Source organism: Stegodyphus dumicola, chromosome 1 (assembly GCF_044657685.1).
Source record: "Stegodyphus dumicola isolate Sdum_Otavi_A_Nest chromosome 1, ASM4465768v1".
Classification (NCBI taxonomy): domain Eukaryota; kingdom Metazoa; phylum Arthropoda; class Arachnida; order Araneae; family Eresidae; genus Stegodyphus; species Stegodyphus dumicola.
Genome location: NC_140768.1, coordinates 64359233 through 64384960, shown reverse-complemented (window position 1 = coordinate 64384960; position 25728 = coordinate 64359233). Strand labels below are relative to the sequence as shown.

General features: G+C 33.7%; 1 protein-coding gene across 1 annotated transcript; it reads right to left on the bottom strand.

Annotated features, from left to right (window-relative positions):
- Window positions 1-933: 933 nt before the first annotated feature.
- Window positions 934-25337, bottom strand: LOC118200257 (uncharacterized). Its single transcript, XM_035372202.2, has 4 exons — window positions 25103-25337; window positions 22713-22895; window positions 13596-14237; window positions 934-5408 (listed from the first exon to the last, which is right to left on the bottom strand). The coding sequence occupies exons 1-4, from the start codon at window positions 25202-25204 to the stop codon at window positions 4200-4202; spliced, it is 2136 nt and encodes a 711-aa protein (XP_035228093.2). The 5' UTR covers window positions 25205-25337; the 3' UTR covers window positions 934-4199.
- Between the last annotated feature and the right edge of the window lie 391 nt (window positions 25338-25728).

Here is a 25728-nt window from a genome sequence, read left to right as displayed (position 1 = left end):
GCCATTTTAGGCTGTAAAAAAAAAAAATTCTTTGTCACTCGCTATTTTTATGCGTACATCTTTTTCATTTCAATTTAATTTTTTCTTAAATGTCTTGTACCGATAAAAGCAACATTTTCTTTCATGAATAAATCGTTAATGCTTACTCGGTTATTTCCTCTTTAATTCACCTCAAATTTGAATTTAAGATGTACTACCAAGGAAACTAGAAAATCCGTAAGCCAGATCGCCTTAATAGCCTAAACAATCTGGAATTATGGATTTTTACAATAATGTTACATAACAACGGATTAACGAATTGCCATTGCTTTCTATTCATCAGTGAAACCCACATGATTAATGGTCAAAGTAAAAAAGAATCAAACAACAAAAACATGAAAATCTGAAGCAGAATGCGGAAACTGCATGTAAGGATGCGAAAGGTTAGCCCCGTTATAATCTGCTAATTATAGAGAGCTTATCTTTGTATTTTTCTCATTGTGCTATTGTATGACTTTGATCATTTCTCTAAAAAAGGATTACTCGAGACCGGTCTAGTAAATACCAATGAAATTTTAGTTCTTCTAAATATCTTGCTTAAAGGTGTTGAGTTAGAATTTGTATATGATTATTAAGATAATTTCGCAGTAAATATTCTGCCTAATGCGTTAAACTCCCTGTAGATTAAAATTAATTGATTATGTTGCATTTAATAAAAATTGTATTAGAAATTAATACCAGTTACTTCTTATTCAGAAAACAGATTTTTAAACGAATAAAATGTTTCTCCCGCCTTCTCCTGCCTTCGTAGTGTAGTTGTTATTACCCAATTACTCTACAAACGAAGCTACAGTTTCCTTCCTTATTCTGATTATAATTTCAAGTGTTAACAACCTATGAAACAAGCAAGGAACAACGACAATGGCTTTAAAATTGTTTATTACAATAGCAAGTTCTTGAGGTAATGTCTGCTATATGGTAACACACTGTATGCTAGTCACTACTCAAGCGATGGCACAATGCAGCATGCATACATGTAGAGGTGACACCTCTTGACGAATCGTATGTTTCAATTCCGATAACACATAAGGACCTCAAGCGATACTTTCAGGAATTCAATTACGTTCACAATCAATAAATAACACGCCAGAGTCTAATCTGGAAAGCGAGGAGGACACGAGAATATGCCGTGCTTATTAGTGATGTTATATCTTTGCCGAAGGTCTCGATAAAGAAAGTTTTGACTGGATTCGCAATGTGACTGGTTGTCCCATGGTGTTTTAATGTTAACGTAGACACCGCATCACTTTCCTCAAAGACAGCATCATTATATGCAAAAGCTTTAAATAACACTCTGCATTCACATCACAAATTATCCAGCCATTTACTAGGCACTGAACTTGAAAGAAAAAAGGAGTCTAAAATGAAAAAAGCACGTGAAATGACAACAAATTATCTTTGTGGAATGAAGTGACTTCTGTGTGTAATCACTGGGGTAAGATATCGCTTGTTAACTTCTCCGTATAACGAAAAGTAAATTTCATTCATCCGCAAGAAATTAAATACTCAGTTAGCTTCCTGTGCAATTTTGGACAACGACAATAAATCGGAAAATGCTTCTTTTTGTGCATTATTTACTGGTAAACGCCCATGGCACAACTGCAATCCATTGGCAGCGATATAAGATTCCATGAGGAATATTGCGAACCGTTGATACTGCTACTGCACTACATATACGGTGCTTGGTCCCCGTAGCTGCTTTAGACCCTAACGCTTCAATTTCGGATGCAAAGGGACCTGACTGTGACTCCATTTAAGCATAGTCTATTGGTTTTTGAATGATGCTCTAACAAACCAGATTCTTCAAAACGCTTTGACAAGTTTTATTTGTTCTGCATTTAATAAAGGAACTTTATCAATTGTCAGATTTTTCTGCTCTGGGAACTTATGCAAAGCAATGAACACTGACTCGTAGTTAACTTACAAAGTTTAGTTATTCTTTCTTGACAATCATACAATGTAACTTTAGATAAAATGGCAGCGAATTATCGGTAAGTCTAAAATAACTACTGAATCTTGAGAAAGGTGTAAAAGATCCTCTATTAAAACTAAATGAGAACAGATGGAACACTTTGTGTTTAAACCTCATCCATCAATCGTGGCGAGGTAACTTAAGAGTAAGCGTAAATTTAAATATAAAATTTAAATTAAATAAACTAGTAACCAAAGATCTACACAGATCTATTTAATGCGAAATTTCCTCAACCGACATGCAGATTCAATATCGGCGATTATAATGTAATGCCGAAGATTACAGTTCTTACCTAATCTAGCAAACTAGTACCGTGACTTGGAGAGTCAGAATACACGCTGTCTTACAATCTAGAAACCTTAAATACATACCTCAATTTACATTATGGCAGGAAATGTGACAGTAAAGATCTAAAGTATAAAATAACTGATTAGGTAACATAAAGGAAACTTACAAACTTAAATGAAGCTTCACCACAAAACTTTCATTGAAGCACTTGATATTGATATTCTATAAATTACAGCAAACTTTAATGCTATAACATTGTTCCATTTCGAAGGAATTTTTTTTACAATGACCTCTCAGTAAATTAAAATGGCTCCCAATTTTTGATATTCAAAAGAAACAAATAACCAGTTTCAACTGGCTTTAACAAGATGAGATGTCATTTTTTCTAAACATACATTTCTTTTTTCTAACATTTTTCATACATTTCTTTTACTTTTTTCTTTTATAATCTGATCTTTTAATTTTTTCGGTTACTTTATGAGTGCAGGCTTTGTATTTAAAAATTTTTCTAACGTGTTATTTGAATTCACTTTCCATAAAGGCTGGACCAAATAAAATTAGACCAAAAGCTTTCAAAATTAAGGAAGGTATGTGTAGGAAAATTGTAAGCATGCGAATACGGTAAAGCCTTGTCGAACGCGGGTTTGAGGAACGCGATTTTGCATTCACGCGTTATCTTAATTGTCTCCATTTAATTAGTCCAACTTAAGAATTTTGATTATACCCGGTACGCTGTAAGACGTGGGAAAGAATACGATAGTGCTCTTTAATAACTGGTGTGAAAAGTACTTCATTAAAGAAGGCAACTATCGCTTAGAACAACAAGACCTGAGTTTTAAAACTCTCCTGATACTCAAGAATGCTCCAAAATACGGTGCTGAAGCACTCATAATATTACATCTAAATATAGAGCGTTTACTTCTTCCACCGAACACCACTTCCTTAATACAGCCACTGGATCAAGCAATTATAAAAACATTCTATTATTCCAGACATGTATAAATCTCTGCAAATAAAGCATCAGACGAAGAAAATCATGACACGCTAATGGCATTTTGGAAACAATTCAGCATAACACACTGCCTTTAAACTTGCATATAAACAAGTGAATTCATCAACAATGAAAGCTTCCTAGCATCAACTCTGCCCGGACGTTGTCAACAATTTTTGAGGATTTCTATCGATTGAAAATGAAGCCAATGAAATCATACAGATCGCGAAAGCAATAAGCATCGAATTATTTTCATATAAGGCAGAAGGAGAAATTAAAGAATTAGTCTAGAATGACTATCGCGAAATGACAAATGAAGAACTGCATGACCTTATAACACCAGCAAATAATGAAAGCAGAAATAGTGAAGAAGATAAAGAGTTTTTAACGTACAAGAAGTTAAAAATCTATACCAGCTATCCATTAAAAATAATTGTATCATCTACCTACTTATTAAGCAGTAACGGAAATACTTTCAATTAATACTTGTTTCATTTTTCTTTATTTTATGTAAATTTCTTTATTTTATTTTTGTAATATTTAGGTTTATATGAATTACACAAACTTTCTTAATCTAAACTACACTTAACCCGTTTTTTCCATAGAAAATTAACATCGAGGAAAGCGATTTTGCCATACGCGTAATGTGTTAATGACGGAACCCTCGCGTTTAGCAAGGGTTTACTGTATCTACATGTCCTTGGATTGCAACTTTTGTCTTCTAATTGCATGAGTTAATACCAGTTTTTCCAAAGATTAGAATCCGGACAGTTTTGTTAGTGGTCAAATTAATGTTTGCGTAACTGAAAAATTAGATTACAACTATTAGAACTTGCTAAAGGAAAATAGAAAGCAGAATATTTTTATGCAAAAAATAGCTATTCATGCATAAAAACTAAAATAATTTAATTACATGCATTTCAAAAAACCTCTACATTTAAATAGCATTCTTTGTGCGATATTTCCTTCTGACCTCACAGCATATACACTTCTAGGATTCAAGCTATGACCAAAACAAGAAAATGACTGCAAAGGAGAAAATAATTCTGCATTTTGAATTTCCTCTATTCTTTCATTTATGAATGCATTTGGTCTGTGATAGTTTTGATTGTTCTGAGTTGGTCCGAAACTACTCCAAATTGTGTGAGAGTTTATACTCACCTCGTTTGGTTTTATTTCTTGTTGATCACCAGGTAGATTTCGTTTATAAACTTCAACATTCTCTTGGACCTCGGTACTTCTGCTGCTTTCATCGCAAGCTACTCTGTTATTAATAGAATTATTTCTTGTATGCAGTCGACCGTTTCGATATGCATTTAGATTTTGGTGATAGAAGATTTCCTCTGCTTCGCTCGATATCGTGTCTTTCGTATTGCTCAGCATGTTTCTTGAGAATTTATCGTCATTGCAACTCTTCTTTACTCTGCATTTACAAAATTCCATAGCTTTAAAACATAAGTCACAACTTTGATTGGATATATTGTTTACTACCGCTGTTTCTAAAGATTTCGAATCCGAGGTTCTGTTAATGCACTCTTTTTCATTTTGTGTTTTCATCTGCTGATCGCTCTGCCTTTTATCAGGAACAGTCTGTTCATGATCTGCATAACTATGCAACTTTGTAACAGCTGCCAAATCATGAAGGACCTTGTCAGCCAGAGAATTAACATTTTTGCAGAATGTTAAAGGAAGAGAACTGTTGATTGATTTGTTGTGCAAGAAGTCTGGCTTAAACCCAACTGATTTTAAACGTTCAGTACTTACAGTTGTTTGAGGTTTAAAGCTGGAAGTCTTTTGCAAATTTTTCTCGGTATATAAAGAATTCAATGATGAAAATGTTTCAGGCCCCATTTTCACTGAATTATCTTTAACCTGGGAAGTCTGAAGCTCTGTCATTTCACTATGGTCAATCTTTGGAAATTCATAATCGTAATCTTCGCTCTTGCAATAATAAACGTAAGGATCCACGCAGTAATCATGGAAACTTTCATAATCTGGAAATGTGTCAAAAAATTTTTCTTTTATTCGTTTTGAACTATTTTCGTGTTGGTATTCGTTCTGGCATATTTCACCTTGATTCAGTAAATCAACTTGAACTGATGCATGTTTCTTGATTTCCTGTAAAAATGTTCATATTTATAAATAAGTAAGTGCATGCATAAAATACCAAATGAAATATGTAACAAATATAAAGCAACAGTTGAAAGTTGAGCAATTTGCAGCTACAGGTTGGTTCTTTCTTTACACATATATATAGCCCGAGAGAGAGAGACAAAAAATAAGAAATTTAGAACCAATTCCACAAAGACCCAAAAGAAGTAACATTCAATAATAATAAATTTCAAAATTTTCTATAAACATGTAAATTAACCAAAAGTCCTAAAAATTAAAGAAAAGTGAAATGCAGAAATCTCAGAAACTGAAAACACACACACAAATGAATACATAGGAAGAGGGATGCAATCAAATCTGATACAGAGTTATCAAGAGAAGGTACATCAGACTCAATTGAATCCTCCTTCCCTTTGAAAATCATTGCGTTTCATTTATCCAAAATTAGCTGATGAACCATTCTAATTTTTTTAATCATAACAGTTCACCAGAAAATCTTGAATTCCTTTCTGACGCCAGTGTCAGTATTAAAAGAAAAATGCAAAGACGCATTCACTCGTAAAAATACTATTGCCAAATAACGCAAATAAAACAAAAGAAATTAATTAGACACTTTTTACTGAATTTAAAATTGAAATTAATGCAATAATAGAGGACATGAATTTCAAACTTACTCAGTGGACGCAGAGAAATAGATTAATCACTTAAATCTATTTCTCTCTCTCTCTCTCTGTATATATATGTAATATTAAAGCACAAAGGAAAATGACGGAACACTGTAGATGCGTGCTTAGATCCATAATTGAAGAAGAATTTTGATTGCGTAGTATTTAAAGAACTTGGCAGTCGAGGCAGTTTTAATTCCATTTTTATTTCCAATTGATATTTGTGGCCACAATCACTTGGCACTCTAGTCGTGCCTTTCCACAGAAGATTTACATTTTTGATATTGGTGGGATAGAAAGCAAGCCAGCGAAATTACATCTTAGGACAGTAGAGAGCAAAAGCTGAAGTGCGTAGTTATGCAAGATGGAGGCACGCGAGGAGAAAAGTTTTGGTTTACAATTCGGTGATTGGTTGTCAAGAGGCATTTGGTATTAACGGTTACGTAAGATCGTATGATTAATTTGAATGACGCAATGCAGATAAGTTATTACGATTTTAGAATAGAGAGGAAGAATTAATCTTTATAGTTATATTATAATTCTGATTCATACATTGTTATCTTACATATTTCCCCCCTTCAAAAAGAAAAAGACGTAGCGACAGAGAAGCCTTTTTAAAGAGAAAGAGTTAAAACACTAGCAAATTAAAAAAAAAATATAAATAAATAATAAAATTTTGATCCTGTAAAGTATTATTTATAAATATCAATTTTTTTAAAATAAATTCTTAATTTAAATAAATTCTTGATTTTTAGAGTCCTATTGAATTTTTCAACATTTCAGTCCAAAAGTCTTTTTGTTTGAGAGTTCATATAATCATAATTCTTCAGGGAAGGTTCTTGTTATCGCAGAATATCACAAAATAAACTTTTACATAATCATTACTTATAATTAAATTTAATGCACATAAATATTTATGATATTAATTTTCATATTGATAAATTATATTTTAATACCATATAATAATAGGAGTAAGCTTCAGAAATTATGGTTTCACCTTTATCATCTTTCATTTACAATTCCTTTATTTTACCATACTGGAAGCCTTGCAATACTTCTAAACAAACATATCCATCAATAGGGCTGTCCTCTTGAGCTAACCAGTGTGTTCTATGCACTGGTGGCCCAGGGTGCCTAGGCAGTTACTTGAAAAGGCCTCCGTTCCTTGCATTAAGGTAACTGGCCTTTGAGAACTGCACTAATACATTCCATAATAAAAAAATACATATAATAATAATAATAACAATATAAAAAAAATTACACACACACTCATAAAATGAGAGCTTCCAACATTATCTTACTTGAAGAGGGTGAAGGGAACAACTGTACAGAGGTAATTACAGGCCTCTGTTGAAGGAACCAGTACACCCTCATCATACTATACTTAACACACAATAACCCATAAATTTTAACATGCATTTACCATAATTTCATATTACGTATCTGTAATAATTTCACTTATTTTTTATACCTACTTCATTTTTAGAATAATTATAAAATTCGTATTCAAAACTCTCAACAAAATTTCAAAAACATAAAAACTTATCTTAATATCCTTTCCTATGAATAATTTAAATAGATTAAAATTCGTTACTTAATTTGCTCACACATAATTATGAAAAATTAGAAAAATTAATGAACAAGAATTTCAGATTTTCTCAAAACAAATTGCAGAAATTTTAACCAATGTTGAAATGAAAACTATAGAATTCGCAGCACATTAAATAATTTAGTTCCTGAGCTAGATTCACACGAATGTAATAATTTTTGAGCTGTTGAAAAAGCGGAAGTGCAAATAATTTTCTGTCGCACATACTTGCAAACACTAACTCGGATCGACCTTGAACCCGCTGTAATGCTTAATTCCTAAACGGTAATTCACTGATGATTTCATTTTCACTAGGCATTCGAACTTCTCAATTTATCGAGAGATCACTTTCAATCTGTAAACACTACGCGTGATTATTATTTTTTTTTGAAGCACTTGCGCCACAGCAGAAGAATGATCTGTTATTTTTTAAACACTGAAAAAACAAACTTGATGATTCACTTCTTTCACATTATCTTGAATTTATCACAAAACGATGATTTGAAGAGCTGAATTAAATTTTCCATTGAGGTTTCAGGCTGCAGGAAACTATCCTGCCGGCTAATTAATAACTGTAATGTTTTCAGTTATTCCAACACATCGTGGGCGAATGGTGAGGCTATTCCATTACACGTTCTGGCAGATGGTTAACGAAGCTGGGGTGATTGAACCACGGAGAAAAATGACGACTCAGGACTTTTCACTTTTAACAGCAAGCATATCTTTATTTTAATTTATAGCAGATGACTTTTTCCAGATGAAGTTAATCAAATAACTTATTCAGTAATTGAACTACCGTATTTACGCGAATCTAATGCGCATCGTTTTTGGCCAAATGTAGTATTCAAAATTGGGGTGCGCATTAGATTCGATGGCGCATTAGATTCGAGTGCAAAGTTCGCCGATGACGTCAACCAAATTTCTCGACTGCATTTACCGTTACATTTATCGTTGACACATTATTGCATAGAGGATACAAACTGCAGAGTACGTAGTCACGAAATGGAGGGCAAACAGAGAAGAATGTCATATGACGCTACTTTCAAACGTAAAGTAATTCTTTATGCTGAAAAAAATGGCAATAGAAAGGCAGGGAGAGAGTTCAACGTAGCTGAGAGCAATGTTCGCTTGTGGCGGCAACAGAAATTGGCACTGTTTGCAACTAAAGCTAGTAGAAAGAAATTCACTGGCCCTCGCAAAGGAAGACACCCTAAAATTGAAGAAAAAGTTTTGGAATTTGTACATGAAAGGAGGAAGAATGGACAACCTGTGACTAGTGACACCATAATAAATAAAGCAAAAGAGGAGGCTGAAGTTCTTGGAATACCGAAACAAGAGTTTAAGGCCAGCCGTGGATGGGTGGATCGGTTTATGAAGCGGATGGGTTTATCTCTAAGACGCCGTACAACAATATGCCAAAAGCTTCCTGCAGATTTTGAGGGAAAACTACTAACATTTCAGCGGTATGTCATCACAATTCGGAAGGAAAAGAATTTTTCAATGGGCCGAATTGGCAACGCTGACGAGACGGCAATTTGGTTTGATATGCCTCGTAACTACACCATTACGGAGAAGGGGAATAAGGAAGTTATCATCAAAACTTCGGGATGTGAAAAACAACGCGTAACAGTGATTCTGGCAATAACAGCAGACGGGTGCAAACTTCCCCCTTTCTTAATCTTCAAACGGAAAACATGCCCTAAAACCCCTAAAAATGAAAAGCTGTTCCCAGATGATGTCCTGATTCGAAACCAAGAGAAGGGGTGGATGACGGAATCATTAATGCTTGATTGGCTCCGAAATGTACGGAAACGCCGTCCCGGTGGGCTCTCTAATCCACCATCAATGCTATGTCTGGACGCATTTCGTAGTCATCTCACCGACGACGTAAAAAAGACGATGCACAGGCTAGGCAGTGATCTTGTTATCATTCCTGGAGGGATGACGTCTGTGTTACAACCCCTGGACGTTAGTATAAATAAACCTTTTAAGGGGTACGTTCAGGCGGAGTACGAAAAATGGTTTTGTGAGCCAAACCGTGTATTGACCCCGAAAGGAAAAATTAAGCGTGCTGCACCGCACATTGTTGCACACTGGGTTTCTGCTGCCTGGAAAAGCATCGAAGCACCAATGATTGTGAAATCTTTCAAGAAATGCTGCATTTCAAATTCATTGAATGGCAGTGACGATGACGTGCTCTGGAACGCCGAGGATGACGATGACGACGATGAGGAAAGAAGAAATGAATCTGCTTCTGACGAAGAGAGCTGCGAGGATTCCACTGATGAAAACATTAGTGAATAAAGACGTTTACTATTAATCACTGATTGTAGAAACTGTTAGCTAGATAGAAATGTTACGATTTATTTCATGTTCATATTTTACGATAGGTACCGTATATACGGTAGAGCTAATTAACAATGATTGTTTCACATGACACTAGCCCACTAATAGGTTAATTCTATGTTCTGCTACTTTATGTATAAATCCATTGTTGTATAAAATATGGTATCTAAATTTAAATAAAATTATCATACCATTAATTGATAGTTTATATACAAATTCATTGTTGCATAAAATAAGATTCAATAAATTCCTCATATCAATGATGCGCATTACATTCGCCGACAAACAATTTTTTTATTATTTAAAGTTTTAAAATGGGGATGCGCATTAGATTCGATGGCGCATTAGATTCGCATAAATACGGTATTAGATACGACTGACTTTAAACTTTAATACATCATAACGTTCTAACAAAAAAGAGGAGCATAGCGGAAGCGTTAGCAGGACGAAGGCGAGAAGGCATCTGTCTAGGAGAACTTATGACGCAGCATTTATATGAAAGGTTATGTAACAGAGTAGCTTCTAGAAAAATGTAGAAAAACTTATGACGCAGCATTTATATGAGGAGGTTATGTAATAGGTGCGAATTTTCTAGAAGGTAATGGTCTAAGGGGAGATGCTGAATTGCAGAAAATTAATTAAAGGATGCTGGTTCGCAAAGAGCAAAGCCATCGTATTTTTTTTTTATTTTACATCTTCCCCCCCCCCCCCGTCAAAAAGAGAGGCCGGGGTGAGAAAAGCATTAGTACAGGAGTGAAGCAAAAGTATGAGAAAAGACATGAAAACATCCAGAACATAGCGTACAAGCTTTAACTATGGCCTATCATAGTTCATGACTTTCTCATATAAACTTTTGACTTTATAGCATATGAAATTTTGAACATTAAAACAATGAGTTATAAATAAATATATAATATATGACTAATTTTAAGACTATAACATAATAAATATGGAATACTGATAAATAAATAAGTTATAATTACAAAAGTCCTCAATTTTGTTAAAAATGTCCATTTTGTGTTTTTTTTTTAAGTCCTTTTCATAAAAAGAGTTCGAATAGAATGAAAATATCTGGTAAAATCTCTAAATGCCAGATAGTCCACAAATATGATGCATGTTGATAGTTCACAAATATGATGCATTTTTTCCTCTCATCGTAAAGATTGACATGTTTTACACTTCAATACAAAATATTATACTTAATCAAAAAACAATTCAATATAAATAATACAATTATACCTAGAAAATGAACACTTTGACTTTAAAACTATGGCATGTCCTCGCCAACGGATAAGCGTGATTACTTGCTGATGGTTGGGGGTGCTAGGTACAAATATCGAAAAACCTCCGTTGCCTAATAGAAGGTAACTGGTTTTTGGCATTGTACATTACCTCAAAGTGGTGTTAGAAAAATAAAAGATCATATAAAATCAAAATTATAAGACGGATAACTTGTATAATCAAGTTAAAGTCTTTTTTATAACGTTGTAAATTAGAAACAAATATTATCCTACAATAAGAAGAAAATTTTTGCTACAAAATAATTCAAATTATGTGAAAGATATAAAAGGTCAAGATCGGGAGAATAATTTGTCATAGTCGGGAAAATAACTTGTCATAGTTAAAATATAAAAACTTATCTTAATATCCTTTCCTATGAATAATTTAAATAGCTTAAATTTCGTTACTTAATTTGCTCACATATAATAATGAAAAATTAGAAAAATTAATGAACAAGAATTTTAGATTTTTTCAAAACAAATTGCGGAAATTTTAACCAAAGTTTAAATGAAAACTATAGAATCCGCAGCACATTAAATAATTTTGTTCCTGAGCTATGTTCACACGAATGTAAATAATTTTTGAGCTGTTGAAAAAGCGGAAGTGCAAATAATTTTCTGTCGCACATACTTGCAAACACTAACTCGGATCGACCTTGAACCCGCTGTAATGCTTCATTCCAAAACGGTAATTCACTGATGATTTCCTTTTCACTAGGCATTCGAACTTCTCAATTTATCGAGATATAAACACTAGGCGTGATTATTTTTTTGAAGCACTTGCAAAACACCACAGCAGAAGAATGATCTGTTATTTTTTTTAAACACTGAAAAAACAAACTTGATGATTCACTTCTTTCACATTATCTTGGATTTATCACAAAACGATGATTTGAAGAGCTGAATTAAATTTTTTATTGAGGTTTCAGGCTGCAGGAAACTATCCTTACCGGCTTAATTGTCATATTAAAAGCTCAACTGAATCCTCCTTCCCTTTGAAAATCATTGCGTTTCTTTTATCCAAAATTAGCTGATGAACCATTCTAATTTTTTTAATCATAACAGTTCACCAGAAAATCTTGAATTCCTTTCTGACGCCAGTGTCAGTATTAAAAGAAAAATGCAAAGACGCATTCAGTCGTAAAAATACTATTGCCAAATAACGCAAATAAAACAAAAGAAATTAATTAGACACTTTTTACTGAATTTAAAATTGAAATTAATGCAATAATAGAGGACATGAATTTCAAACTTACTCAGTGGACGCAGAGAAATAGATAAATCACTTAAATCTATTTCTCTCTCTCTCTCTCTCTATATATATATATGTATGGCTTCATTATATGGGGGTGTGTAATGAAGCAGACTCTCACTGTAATGAAAGTTAACTTTGAGGTAAAGATGATGCAGAAATACGGATGGTATAGATAGGTAGAATATTGATGGCGTAGAAACACAGATACATAACGAACAACAAGAATTTTGATTACACAGAATGCTAATCCATAATGAACTGGAACCTGGCACCGGTGACAAATTAAATACTCATTTTTATTTCAGAAACGCATTGAGGCCACAATTAACTTGCCGCATTAACTGTGCTTGTCTCAAATTGTTTACATCTTTGATAGACTTTCAAGACAACAACTATAAATATTATGAATTCAAGTAAAGCTTTTTCAAAAATATAACCTTTTCCAGTTATTTCTTGAAAAAAAAAAAAAAATAGGACACTCTTTGCCGTATTTTTACAGAAAAATAAACTTCTAGACTTTCAAAATTTCAATAGAATTTTCAATTTGCGTTTATTATTAATAATTATATCTATAAGATTTTGTTATTTAAAATAAATATTTATTTCAAAATCTTATAATATTTTTTTAAAAAATCCTTGCTTCGTTCATGCTTTAAATTTTTCTTCTGAAAATCCTTTTTTTCGCCAAGCCTTTGAAGGGAGCAATATGTAAGATAAAATGTATGTAAATCGGCTTTATAATTTAATTTAGCAATAACCTCTTACTTCCTTATTTTTAATTTGGGTATTTCTTCTCTTTATTCTAAAAATAGTAGAAACCTTTCTGGGCTGCGTCATTTGCAGATCAATCTAGTATGTTCCATAACTTGTGTAGCGCTATGACGTAGTTAATTCGGAACCTGAACTGACAATTTCTAGAACTAAAACGTTTCTCCTAATAAGCAACCTAAACCAAAACCTTCTCTTAGTGAGCCTCCATATTGGATAACTGCGTACTTTAGCATCTGCCTCTCTAAAAACAAATAATTATAATAACTAATATTAGGTTCTAATATTTACCTTGTCCTTCGGACTATCATTTTTTATGGTATTCTCGTTATTTTCCTCACGCAAAGCATTCGCACACTCCTTTTCATCATTAAATATTTCTTGCAGTTTCATTGGATTTGTCCTCGATACAGGGCTTTGTTCTTTCTTCGAAACAGATTCACAAAATCCTTCGGAATCGCAGACAGATTTGTTAATATCAGCTTGTAAATCAAAACCCAAAGTATAGCTGACATAACTGAGAAGCTGCTTCCTCAACTGATATTTTCGATTCATAGACATCAGTGAAGGTGCGAAATAAGACTTTCTAGGACGCGGCAAGGCAAGAAAACTCCGATGGGGTTTCAATTCTGTGGAAACTAGTGAAGATTCTACGGGATCACTTCGGGAAAACCACTTATGGACAGCGGATGTCTGCTTGGGATTCGATTGAGGTTTCAGACGAGACTTGTATTCCATTTTCTTGAAGAATCCTCTAGTGACAATGCCGGTGCCAAATAAGCATGTTGGGAAATTGATGCTGCTTAGATCACACTCACTTCCTCGTTTTAGGCATTCTTTCCAAGAATCGTAATATCGAGACATACTTCTTGTAATGATTGGAATGGAAAGAGTATCGCAAGAAATTAAGGGTTCAGACCATTGTTTTTTCCTCTGAAATAAAAGAACATAAAATTAAAATGAGATTAAAATCTAAAATTTAAATTCTTTCCAACTTCAGTAAAACTATCTATCTAAAGTAAGAGTTCCGAGAAATCTAGTTCATTAAAATAAACTTTTATAGTAATGCGGTGAAATTAATTAAAGTAAATGTGATATGAAACACTAGATTTTATAACAGTAAATTTCAACACAGATGCCATATTCGCTAGTTCCAAACATAATCGATCCGTTGAGATGACAACGAAACGATCTGAGGCGTAAAATTCATTTGCAAAAACATCTTAGGTGCAAAATTCTTTTTTTTTTTTACGGATTTTCCAATTATTTTAAATGCCAAAAATTGCGAAAAATTTGTCATTAGTTCTGCATTTAAAGCACGGTGGATTTGTTTTGGTTTTGTGTGATTACGGCAAAGCTTCGAGGGCTATCTCCCTAAGGAGAGGGATGCCTTAATGGAGGACTTTCTTAGGAAAACTGGTTCGTATATACACGTTACACATGGGAAAAGCTACAAAAACGCTCATACAGCCAGCCCGTTCGCGGGATTCGAACCTCGGATCGAACTTCCACAGTTCAGCGGCTTTACCGCTCGGCTGATTGAAGGCCCTAAACCCAGAGGAAGGAAGAAATCATTGTCAAAATTTTCGGAGATTTGAAAATTAGTTTCTTAGTAAAAAGTTTGATATCGTGTTTTGCAAACTTAATATCGTTATTAAGTTATCATTAAAATACAAATAATGTATTAAAATCGAACTTTTTTAGATAAATAACAGAATAAAAGTAAAACATTTTTATTTTTATCTGTCATATTTAGAAATATTTTTACCTTTCATTTTTACCATTTTTGAAAATCTTGATTCTGAAATTTAAGCAAGATAAGATAGTATTATAAAGCACAGTTCTCGAATTACTTTTTAGCAATTATAAAAAAAACTTCTATAATTATATTAAGATTAAATACATTTGTCTAGTATTTGCATTTTGTATGATAAAAGAATTTTTCTGAGTATAACTGTATCCAAATAATTAGCTATGTATCAATTCTGTGTAAAATTCCCTTACATTCATTTGCGAATCTTTCTTTGACTCTTTTGACTTTTGTTTTCACTGGTGAGCAAGTATCCTGTTTTTCGTATCCTACTAATGAATTCTTTGAGAATTTAAAAACATTTGTAAAAGTTTTCTACAAAGTGTTATTTTCATTAAAACTTATTTTTTGTATCTATTTTCCTGTAAAACGTTTCAACCGAAATAACTTCCATATTTAAGTTATACGATATTTTCTCCCTCCATTCCGCATGCCTTGGTGGTATAATCGGAAGCACGTTTCATGCGTATTCGAGTGGTCCGGAGTTCGAATCCCTGCGGGAGCACTGCAGATTTGTTCAGTTTCCTGACATGGAAAAAATTCTACAAAGCTGGGGAAGTGGGGCCCGAATTAAAAGGTGGTGGACGATAATTCGTCAGGATTTGGCGACTGGGTCTCACAATACCTGGTAACCCTTTAAAAGGGTGAGTATACAAAGTATTTTCTCCCTCCTTTCCCCATGAATTCATGGTGTAACTGGAAATACACTCGACGCGTATTCGGAGTTCGAGTCTCGGTGAGGGCACCTTGGATTTCTTCACATTCTTTCATGGATATAACCTAATGATTCTGCAAAATCTTACCGAGTGGCGACTAAACTACTGCATTTAAATATGAAGTTCATCAAGTTTATTGTTTGCGTATTAACATGGCTATAACTATAGCGGCTAACAGAGAAATTTCCGTAGTTAAATGTGTAAAAGAAATTTGTACTCTTTTGTATAGATTACACATGATATAGATATCTAAATACCGAAAATTTATAAATCCACATAAGAATATATTTCATGATAAATAAAGTAAATAATGAAGATTTAATCCATTTGATTTGAGTTTATATTTAATAATGAGAGTAGATTCATAATTTAAATACAATAAAACTCAGGTTGTCGTCCTCGAAACTATCCTTTTCTTCCATGTATATTTTGGTGCTTTTTGGCCCTTGGGGAAATCTTGCATAAATCTTCAATAAAGGATACTACACTGGTGTGCAAAAATTAAGGACGAAGTCGAAAAATTAGCATATCAGCTGAACGAAGAGGCAGAGCGGACAGAAAGACCAATCAGGAGATTAGGTAAGGTGATGTACGGTAGCACATGCGCAGATATGCAAGTAGACGTAATGGGGGAGTGTCTGAGTAGTTTAAAGCATGTTGTCGGTGTAAGATCAGTATTTCTGGCAAAGAGATTGCACGCCGTATAGCAGTTAAAATCACCCCGAGTTGCTGCTTCAGCGAGAAATGGCGAATAATCAATCTGTTAGACGACATCTGGATGCTTTTACCCGAGGTCGAATCATTGGGAAGTTGGAGGAAGGCCGCAATGTGACAAGTGTGGCTGCAGAGTTCGAAATTGCTCACAGCATCGTTTCACGACTTTGGAGACAATTTCAAACTACAGGAACAGCTATCCGGGGGTTTAGTAGTGGTCGTTCACGAGGAACCACACCCGCAGATGACCGATATATTGCCTTACAGGCCAGAAGAAACAGGCGGCAGGCAGCGGGAGAAATCGCTAGACACACGACACAGGCGACTGGGCGACCGATATCGCGTTTTACCGTGGCCAGAAGACTGCACGGTGGTGGTCTGTTTGCACGACGCTCTGTACGGTGTGTACCTCTAACGCCTGCCCATCGGAGAAGGCGTTCTCTGTGGTGCCGGGAACACCGGAATTGGAGAGACAATGAATGGGGACGAGTACTCTTTACAGATGAGAGCAGATTCAGTCTGAGTAGCGATTCTCATCGCATACTCATCTGGAGAGAGCGGGGAAGCCGCAATCATCCCTCTAACATCATTGAAAGGGACAGGTATGGAGGTGGCGATGTTCTCGTTTGGGGAGGCATCATGCTTGGTAGTTGTACAGACCTTCACATCTTCGACGCAGGTTCAGTCAACGGTACCCGTTATTGTAACGAGATTCTTCTTCCATATGTGCGTCTTTTTAGAGGCGCTATGGGTCCGCAGTTCCTTTTCCTGGACGACACTGCACCATGTCATCGCACAGTAGCTGCCGAACAGCTCTTAGAGAGTGAGGATATTGAATGTATGGATTGGCCGGCACGATCTCCGGATCTCAATCTCATCCAGCATGTATGGGATTTTCTAGGCAGACGCTTGGCAGCTCGTACCTTACCACCAGTAACGATTCCGGAGCTTCGATTGGCGCTGCAAGACGAATGGGCAGCAATGCCTCAACAACTCATTGACACCCTTTTTTCTCAGCATGGGCAGACGCTGTGAAACCTGCTTAGCAGTCAGGGGAGATCAAATCCCCTATTGAAGACCGGATGTTTCTTGCTGGACACCCATCACAGGGATGTTTCGGCCTTCAGTCGCATTGCGCTCCATGCTACTTTTTCAATAAAGCTTCTTTTTATCCCTCTGATTTCTCTTTTAGTAAGTGTTGCTTACATTACTCATGTCCTTACGTATTGGGGATCTTACGGTATTAAATGTGTTGATTTGGAAAGCTTTTGTACAAAGTTATATTGAAAAAACCGCCTCGTCCTTAATTTTTGCACACCAGTGTAACAGTAAGTTAACTACACTTAGTGCATGGCACTCTGTTTCGGGTCCTCATTGTTATTTCATTCCGAGTTATAATAAGTTTATTTTTGTTAATTTTAAATTATTATTGTTAGTTTTCAAGTTTTACAGGTTTACACTTATGAAAACTACTGAGGCAGAAGATATAAATAAATATGAACAAGAGATGGTGTCAAGCTTCACTGAGATTTAGGAAGATAGCGAGGCAGACGTTGAAATATTTTAAGCTTCGAAAAGTCGTATTTTCAATCAAAGCAAAATTCAGCTAAAAAGCAAAAGATAATATTTAACGTTTTTTGAAAGGAAGTTTTTCTAGTTTAGCGTATTAATTGTTGAAGCTAATATATGCTACTTTTTTACAATGCATTATGGTACCCGACCTTAATTGCTTTCCTATATTATTCATCTTTTCTTTTTTTGTCTCGTTAAAACAAACTGTACATCGGGGGTCCGCTGTACTTAGATTACTATGTTATGTCTAGGATACTGTTACGGTACCTCGAATAAAATGATTTCACATTAGAACTTTTAAGCCAGCGACAATTAAAACATCAGTTTACATCTTTGGATTTCTTTTAACAAGACAAGATAACTTTTAACAAGGCAAAATGCACTATTGTTGTTTCGTCTTTGAAAAGCATGATTTTTAAAGTGGTTGAAGATGTTGCCTATGATGCCAAGCAATGTTGCTTTCTCAGCGACTGCGAAAAATTTGTCAGTTTTATTTGGCCTATTCTTTCTTAACTGCTGATGTTCATATTAATAACTGAATTGCCGCCCAGACGGTAGAGTGGTTAGGTGAGCCTACTGTTGTATCGAAGGGCTCGGTTTCGAATCTCAGAGAAGGCATGGATGTCTGCAAATGTATAGTGTACATACGGCATGAGGGCACTCTAAATATATGACGAGACGAAAGTCCTCTCTTGTGGTTTGATGGTAGGGGAGAGTGGTGAGAGGCCCTCGGACCAGCCCCTGCGGTACTCTCCCTAAATATTGAAGTGGAAGAAGAATTCCAACCTCTTTGACGCTCTAGTAACCATTCTTCCATGAAATACATGGGCAAGAAAACAACAATATGTGAATTTACTCTGAATCTTTTTAGTTTCTCAAGAGTTTGATAGCTGAATTAGCGAATTTGTACTTCAGTAGAAAGTAACTTACTAATTGATTTCTAAAGAATTACGTTATTATAAGAGACTTTTGGTAACTTACAAATGAAAGTCTATATTACTCCGTTAAACCTTGTGTTATATTTATATCTTGATTATCTTAAACTGGCAAGTTTACAATGTTAACGAAAGATCGCAAGAAATCTTTTCCAATATGACCTATTACTTTCTTTCTGAAATCTTTGTCTTTTTGGCAAACAGCCAGCAGCTAGGCTTTCCGTAACCTGATTACAGCTAATTATATTAGGCCTTCAGTCGAAAACATGAAGATACTGCAGTGGAATATGCAGATGGAAATGGACATTTTACATGTTCAAATCATGTAACACACGCGGCAGGTAGATTAGACGTTCAATCAAAAAGAAATTAGTAATTTCAACTCTTACCATACTGAACTTAATGCACGTCACGAAATCGTGTCATTGGTCATCAGAAGCAGCTGTCTCCGGAATTCGAGCGATGTATCCCTAACCCTTTCTCAAGAACGTTCGAAAAACCAATTTGAATGTATAACAGGGATCAGTCTCCATATATCAATCCGTATTCTTCGCTCAACTATTTCTTCCACTTTGTGAATTTGCTACCAGTACTCCAAAATGATGAGATGTGAAGTTTATGTGCTTTAACTAGATATCCATTTTAATTGCAGAAACTTTTACTCAACAAATAAATTCATCATCTTAAATTTCATCACTTAATGAATAGCGTTAACAAACAAAGTATTTAATGTAGTTTACACGTGTAAAACAGTTTAGGATGCATTTAAATAAAATACTTTTTATTTACTTTTATGAATAATCTTAAAATTAAAAAGATAGAGTAACATATTTTGCATTTTCTAGAGTAAAGGCGTAGTGCATCATTGTAAAGCTAAATTTAGGTCAGTGTTGGCGAACTCTAGAACATATGAGGATTATTATAAGATACGTTTTGATGCCTCACATCCTAAACTAGGTTTTGATTAGCCAATATTAAGGAGTATATTGCGGAATAATAAACTGGAATTATTTCCAAAGCACTATCTGTTAATATTTACTTGGAATTATCTTTTATTTTGCAGACAGTGTAATAGGATTTCGAATGTAAGATTTATGCTTTTAGAGAAATAAAGACGCTAATTTAAATAAGCTTTTTTTTGAAAAATTATTATTGCGCCTTTAAAGTGAAATATTAGGAACACTAAGAGCCATTGTGGAAAGCAATAAAGTTATTAAATTCATTTTTATCTGTAAGGCTAATTGAAATCTTGACATGCATTGCATATTTGTGCCCAATGTATACGTGTACTATCAGAAAGAAGCACCAAAATAAGAAATCTTTAATCAATAATAATAATATTTCATGAACTTTCTCTTGTGCTTTTTGAGCTAACTGATTTAGTTAAATGATTCACTTAAGTTTTTTTGTTTTCTTTCTTTCTTTCTTTTTTTATATTGATTTTCATGTAATATAACTCAAATCTTGTAAAGAAATCGCAAAATGTTCTAACATTTAAGAACCATGGAACATCGAATTTAACTATTAAGAGGAAGGCTATGTGAAACAAGAGACACTGTTTGGTATTAATTAGTTGGTAATAATTTATGTCCTGTTGCACGTTCATAGTTCATAGAATGTGTTTATACAGGAAGACTCAGTGAATCCTTTCGTATTGTACTAGCATTATGTGTAATATCAGTATTAACTGAGTTACAACCAGTCAAGATTATGCACAGAGCTTCAAATAGTATTTAAGAACATCCACAGTGTCGCATTAGGATTACAAAAGGATGTCTTTCTGATAAAAGGAACATTATTTCACTTTAATTCAGTTAGCAGTAACTTGTATCCTGGGGCCCGTTCATTAAAGGATCAATTTGTATCTTGGTACCCGTTATTATAAACAATTATAATAACATGATATAGAATAATGCAGAAACGACGCAGTCCGGAGAAAGTTATTATAAACAATTATACTATACAAGTACTATTTTTAGAATAGAGATATATTTTATATACAATTATACAAGTATTCATTTTAGAATAGAGAGGAGGAATACCCAAATAAAATGGAGAATTAAAGGCTTTTGCTAATTTAAGTCATAATTTTGATTTACGTATCGTTTAGCTTACACATTCCCTCCCTTTAATGACAAAAAGCCTTGACAGAAAAGCCAGTACTGTTCTGTTATCAGGACCGGATTCAGATATCGCCGAAGACTGACCTGGAGAAAAATTCGAAGCATAAAAATAATAGCCGAAATTTTTACGATACCATTAAGTTGAAGAAAAGTCCAAGGAAAAAAATGACATAAAAATATTCTTAAAATTAGAAGTTTTTAATGTAAATTAAGCAACTGGGCAAAGAAATAAAAAAAAATTCTGTTAGTGAATTAAGATTAGCGCAAGGGCATGAAGCTTGATCATCATTTGAAATGCCTGATTGCATTTTCGGATACTCTTACTGTAACATAAACACAATTAAATAAGAATCTAATTGACAACGGTCAGTGCCCCATTATTTCGCCATTTCGCACTCCCCATACCTTTGCAAACAGGCTGTGTATGGTGTATGACAATCAGTATCCGGATTGATAAATGGTTAATGCTGGGATTCGAACCCTGGATCTCTCGAATAGTCTGCTACCGTTACACCAGGAAAGGGAGAGAAAATACCGTATATCCTTATCCCCAGTCGCTCTTTAAAAGGAGGAGTATATAAAGTGTTTTCTCCCTCCTTTCTGCATTCCTTCGTGGTGTAACTGCAAGCACACTCGGCGCGTATTCGAGAGGTCCAGGTTCAAGTCCCGGCGAGAGCATTGCCCACTTTTCACATCTTCTGCTTCAAAATAACCTAATGACTATACAGTGTGATAAACTAAAAGGGAGCAGACCATAGAAAAATATATCTCACATTCGTTTATTGAAATGGGTAGTTAGTTATTAATTAAGACACAATAACACGCCGAATAAATACTAATTCAGAAGTCAAACAAAGGCAAAGAATCAGCGTTCTTTGCCTTTGGCCTTTAAAGAAATTATGTTTTAGTTCTGGTTTCACCAACAGATGGCGCCACTTGCATATTCTTGTCCAGGCTTTCTTATCTTATCTAATCATTATTTCCTATCTTGTTCATTTGCGGTTTTGCAGCTGAGGATGGTGGTTCGGTAAAACCATGGAAAGTCCTGTGAAAATTTTGAAAATATAACACTAATTTTTGTTGTTTGACTTCTGAATTAGTTAGTTATTAGTTAAAAGGTTGATTTCGTCTGTTAAGCTACTACTCAGATCGAAATGCTTAATATCTGCTTCTATTAAAAAACAGGTCACCAAGTAGTAAAACGCTTAGAAGAATATGATGTCGTACGTAAATTCCAAATGCTATATTTAACGGTTTCATTAAGGTAAGTAAAGCAGAGCTTTGGGAGATAACAGTGTAGAAATCCAGTTACACTACTCATAACAGAACTTTATTTGGAATTCCACATTGAATATCTTGATAACAATGTATCTTTGTGGTGTTACCTTTTAATGTCACAAAGTACATTGATCCAAACAATGTACTTTGAGCTTAAATTGCAAGCAAGTAACAAAAAAGAAGGATTAATATCATGAGTTCATAACATCTTATTGACGTAAAACGAAGAAATGCAATTAAGCAATTAAAATATCACTTACATTTTTCCTGGAGTTGCTTTTGAGTGATTTCTTTTTTACTAATTTTCCCGATTTATGTTTGCTTCTTTCTGCATTTGTAGAACAACAATGGCGCTTTTTTGTCACTATCTGCCGAAAAGCCTCGACTCTTGAGGATTTTCTCTTTTGAACGGGTTTCTGTCTATCCAGGTTCTTTCTTGTGCCCTATAAAAATAGATTAATAACTCATGTAATTTTTATTCTTTTAAGTTTCTGAAAAGTTCTCAAATTTCAATTTAATATTTTAATTATTGAATCCGAATTCAATGAAATGTTCCTCAAGTTATGTAGTTCCTTCCCTAGTCCAGAGTAGGTAGGAGATGCAAGAAGCTATTGTATGGTGTCCTTTTTTTAAAGTAAAATGCGTGCATTCACTCAATAGCATAAATCGTTGCTCTAAATTCATTCATAAATATGTATCACAAATGCTGCTAGTAGTAGCAAACGTGAGTAGAAATGCGCATTAAAAAGAAAGTAGAATTAAAATAGCAGTAAAACAGCAGGTTAAAAATAAAAATTAGAATGAGACTCTGCTTATCATTGTAAACAACTAATATTTGCCGCTGCTGAAAAACGAAATGAGTCGTAATATTACACGTGTGCCTAAAAAGAAAGCATAGCATAATTGTAGAAGCACTTAAATATTTAAAGGGTATCCTTTAAAACCAATTTCATCCAGGATTCGAGGTACAGAGTAAAGGACTAAGGCCATATGGAAAAATTATTAGAATCTTCTCCGCGTGTAGCTAGTTGTAATACTTATCGGTTTCCCCAATAATGTCCTGCACTATGATATAGTGCTGCTTTTCATGAATTGCGGGTTCAGTTATTCAGGTATATTTTCTCTGACTTTGGATAAGCATAACACCGACGAATCTTTATCCAATTGGTTATGCTTTGTGTTTTTGACTTGCCATTCATTCAGAAAACTCCATGAACAGACAAAACAAAATATATTTGTTTTCAAAATTCAGTAAAATTTGGAAGTGGTTGATAACCTAAACTATTGAGAAAAAGCTGCTTATAAATATCCATAACTAATTTGAATAACCTATGTAACGTTGCAAAAAACCACATTAAAGCTGCTATCAATAAATAAACAAATAAATACTGAAACAAATAAAATAAAAGATTCCTCATTTAAAATTTGGAAGACTGAATTATTGTTTTCAGTCTTAATGCCATAATTAACGGAGATGTTAAAATTCGTTAAACGTCTAATGCGCTTCTTCTCGTTTCTTTAAATATAATGAGCTTCTTGCCGAGTTATACGCAATTGATATCTTTAAAGAGATATATGAAAAAGAAGAAATATGACTTTTTCATTTTGCTCGTGTACCGCCAGACATCATCTAAAGAAAAGTCAAGTAAATGGAACTTGAGTGTAGCTATGGACGTTAGCAACGCTCCAACTTCAGTAATAATACTAAGCATTCCAGCTTACTGAGTTTTAATATTAATTTCGAAATGAAAATAAATTTTTTAGATATCATCAATAAGGCGTTTGTTGTTTTACTGTTGATCAATTTCTGAATTATCAAAAAGATACACAAAACAAATTCAGAAGCAATTTCTTGTTATGAAATGCTTCTACTCTTTCACAATGTTCAACTTAGAATATAGTATTTTAAAGACAGATTAGAAACTTCGGAGCGTTTCCTAAACTTCTTACTGGATTAGTCTCAATCTCTTTTATAAGATACGAAACACTGGTAGTTGTTTTCTGAGTTCGAATGTTGGTAATTAAACTTAGAACTCGAAAATGATTCGGACGAGCTGTTTCAAATTCTGTGTAAGAAATCAAATTCTGTATATAAGTTCTGGTGTAAAAGAAAGGAAAAATACATAGTATTGATTAACATTACTGAAGCTTAAGAATTCTACTTTACATTAATTAAGTATTGTAATTTTTAAGAAAATATTTTACATAAATTTTCTCAGCAATAATGATTGCTGAGAAAACTTCCACGTTTAATATTATTTTATTGAATTGCAGTTTTACAACAACTGACTTTAAAATTACAATTAAATTTTAGTATTTTCTTATGCCAATTTATTAATAACATTTACTACTTAAAGAATATTAAAAATTGTATTACTTTTCGACATGATTAAAGATATATTTTAAATTCTGCTCATTATTTACTGTTTTGATCGCACAATGACCTTTAAAGACGAATCTAAACAAGGTCACTTAAAAACCACAACCCGAATATAAATTCATTTGAATCAAATAAATAAACTATCAATCATTTTTACAGTCATCACCTACTAATCTGCAGTATGAAGCATTTCACTGAGGGGTTTATATCTCATTTAATTAGCATTCAGCTGTCATCTCGTTATGTAGATGATAAAGATGTGTAACTCACCGGATGGTGTTTGTTTGTACAGCCAGTTGTAAACGAGTTTTTCCTTAAGCCTTGCTTGCGTCGAGGTAACGGAAAGGATATACTGCAGTGCTTACCCTTCATTACTTTTGTATCGCCTAACAAAATTAAAAATATTTTATAAAATGCACATGCAGAATGCAGCTGTCTCTAAAAATGTGTTGTATGACTACATTCTGTGAAAAAAAAAATTTAGTTTTCCAGTTAGAAGACAGTTTATTTATTGCGTTAATATAAATAAAGTACAAATTTTAAAAATGATGCCATTCACTGAAACCGAAATTGGGAAATATTTCAAAATTTTGCAGAACATGGCATTATTGATATTAAATATAAGAATAATACCCAATAATAAAAATAAATATAAGAATAATACCCAATAATAAAAATAAATATAAGAATAATACCCAAGAATCTGGTTGGCAATTAATAAACTATAGTTGAAGTCGAATTTGCAAATGAAAAAAAAAAAAAAAAAAAAAAAAAAATTGAACGAAGGGAGGAAATAAAAACTGTAAATGTAAAACGCAAATGAAAGTAGGAAAGGAAAGCTTTTGAATTATTATCACTTCTTAAAGCAAAATAAATCTTTGAATCGTTAAATTTTT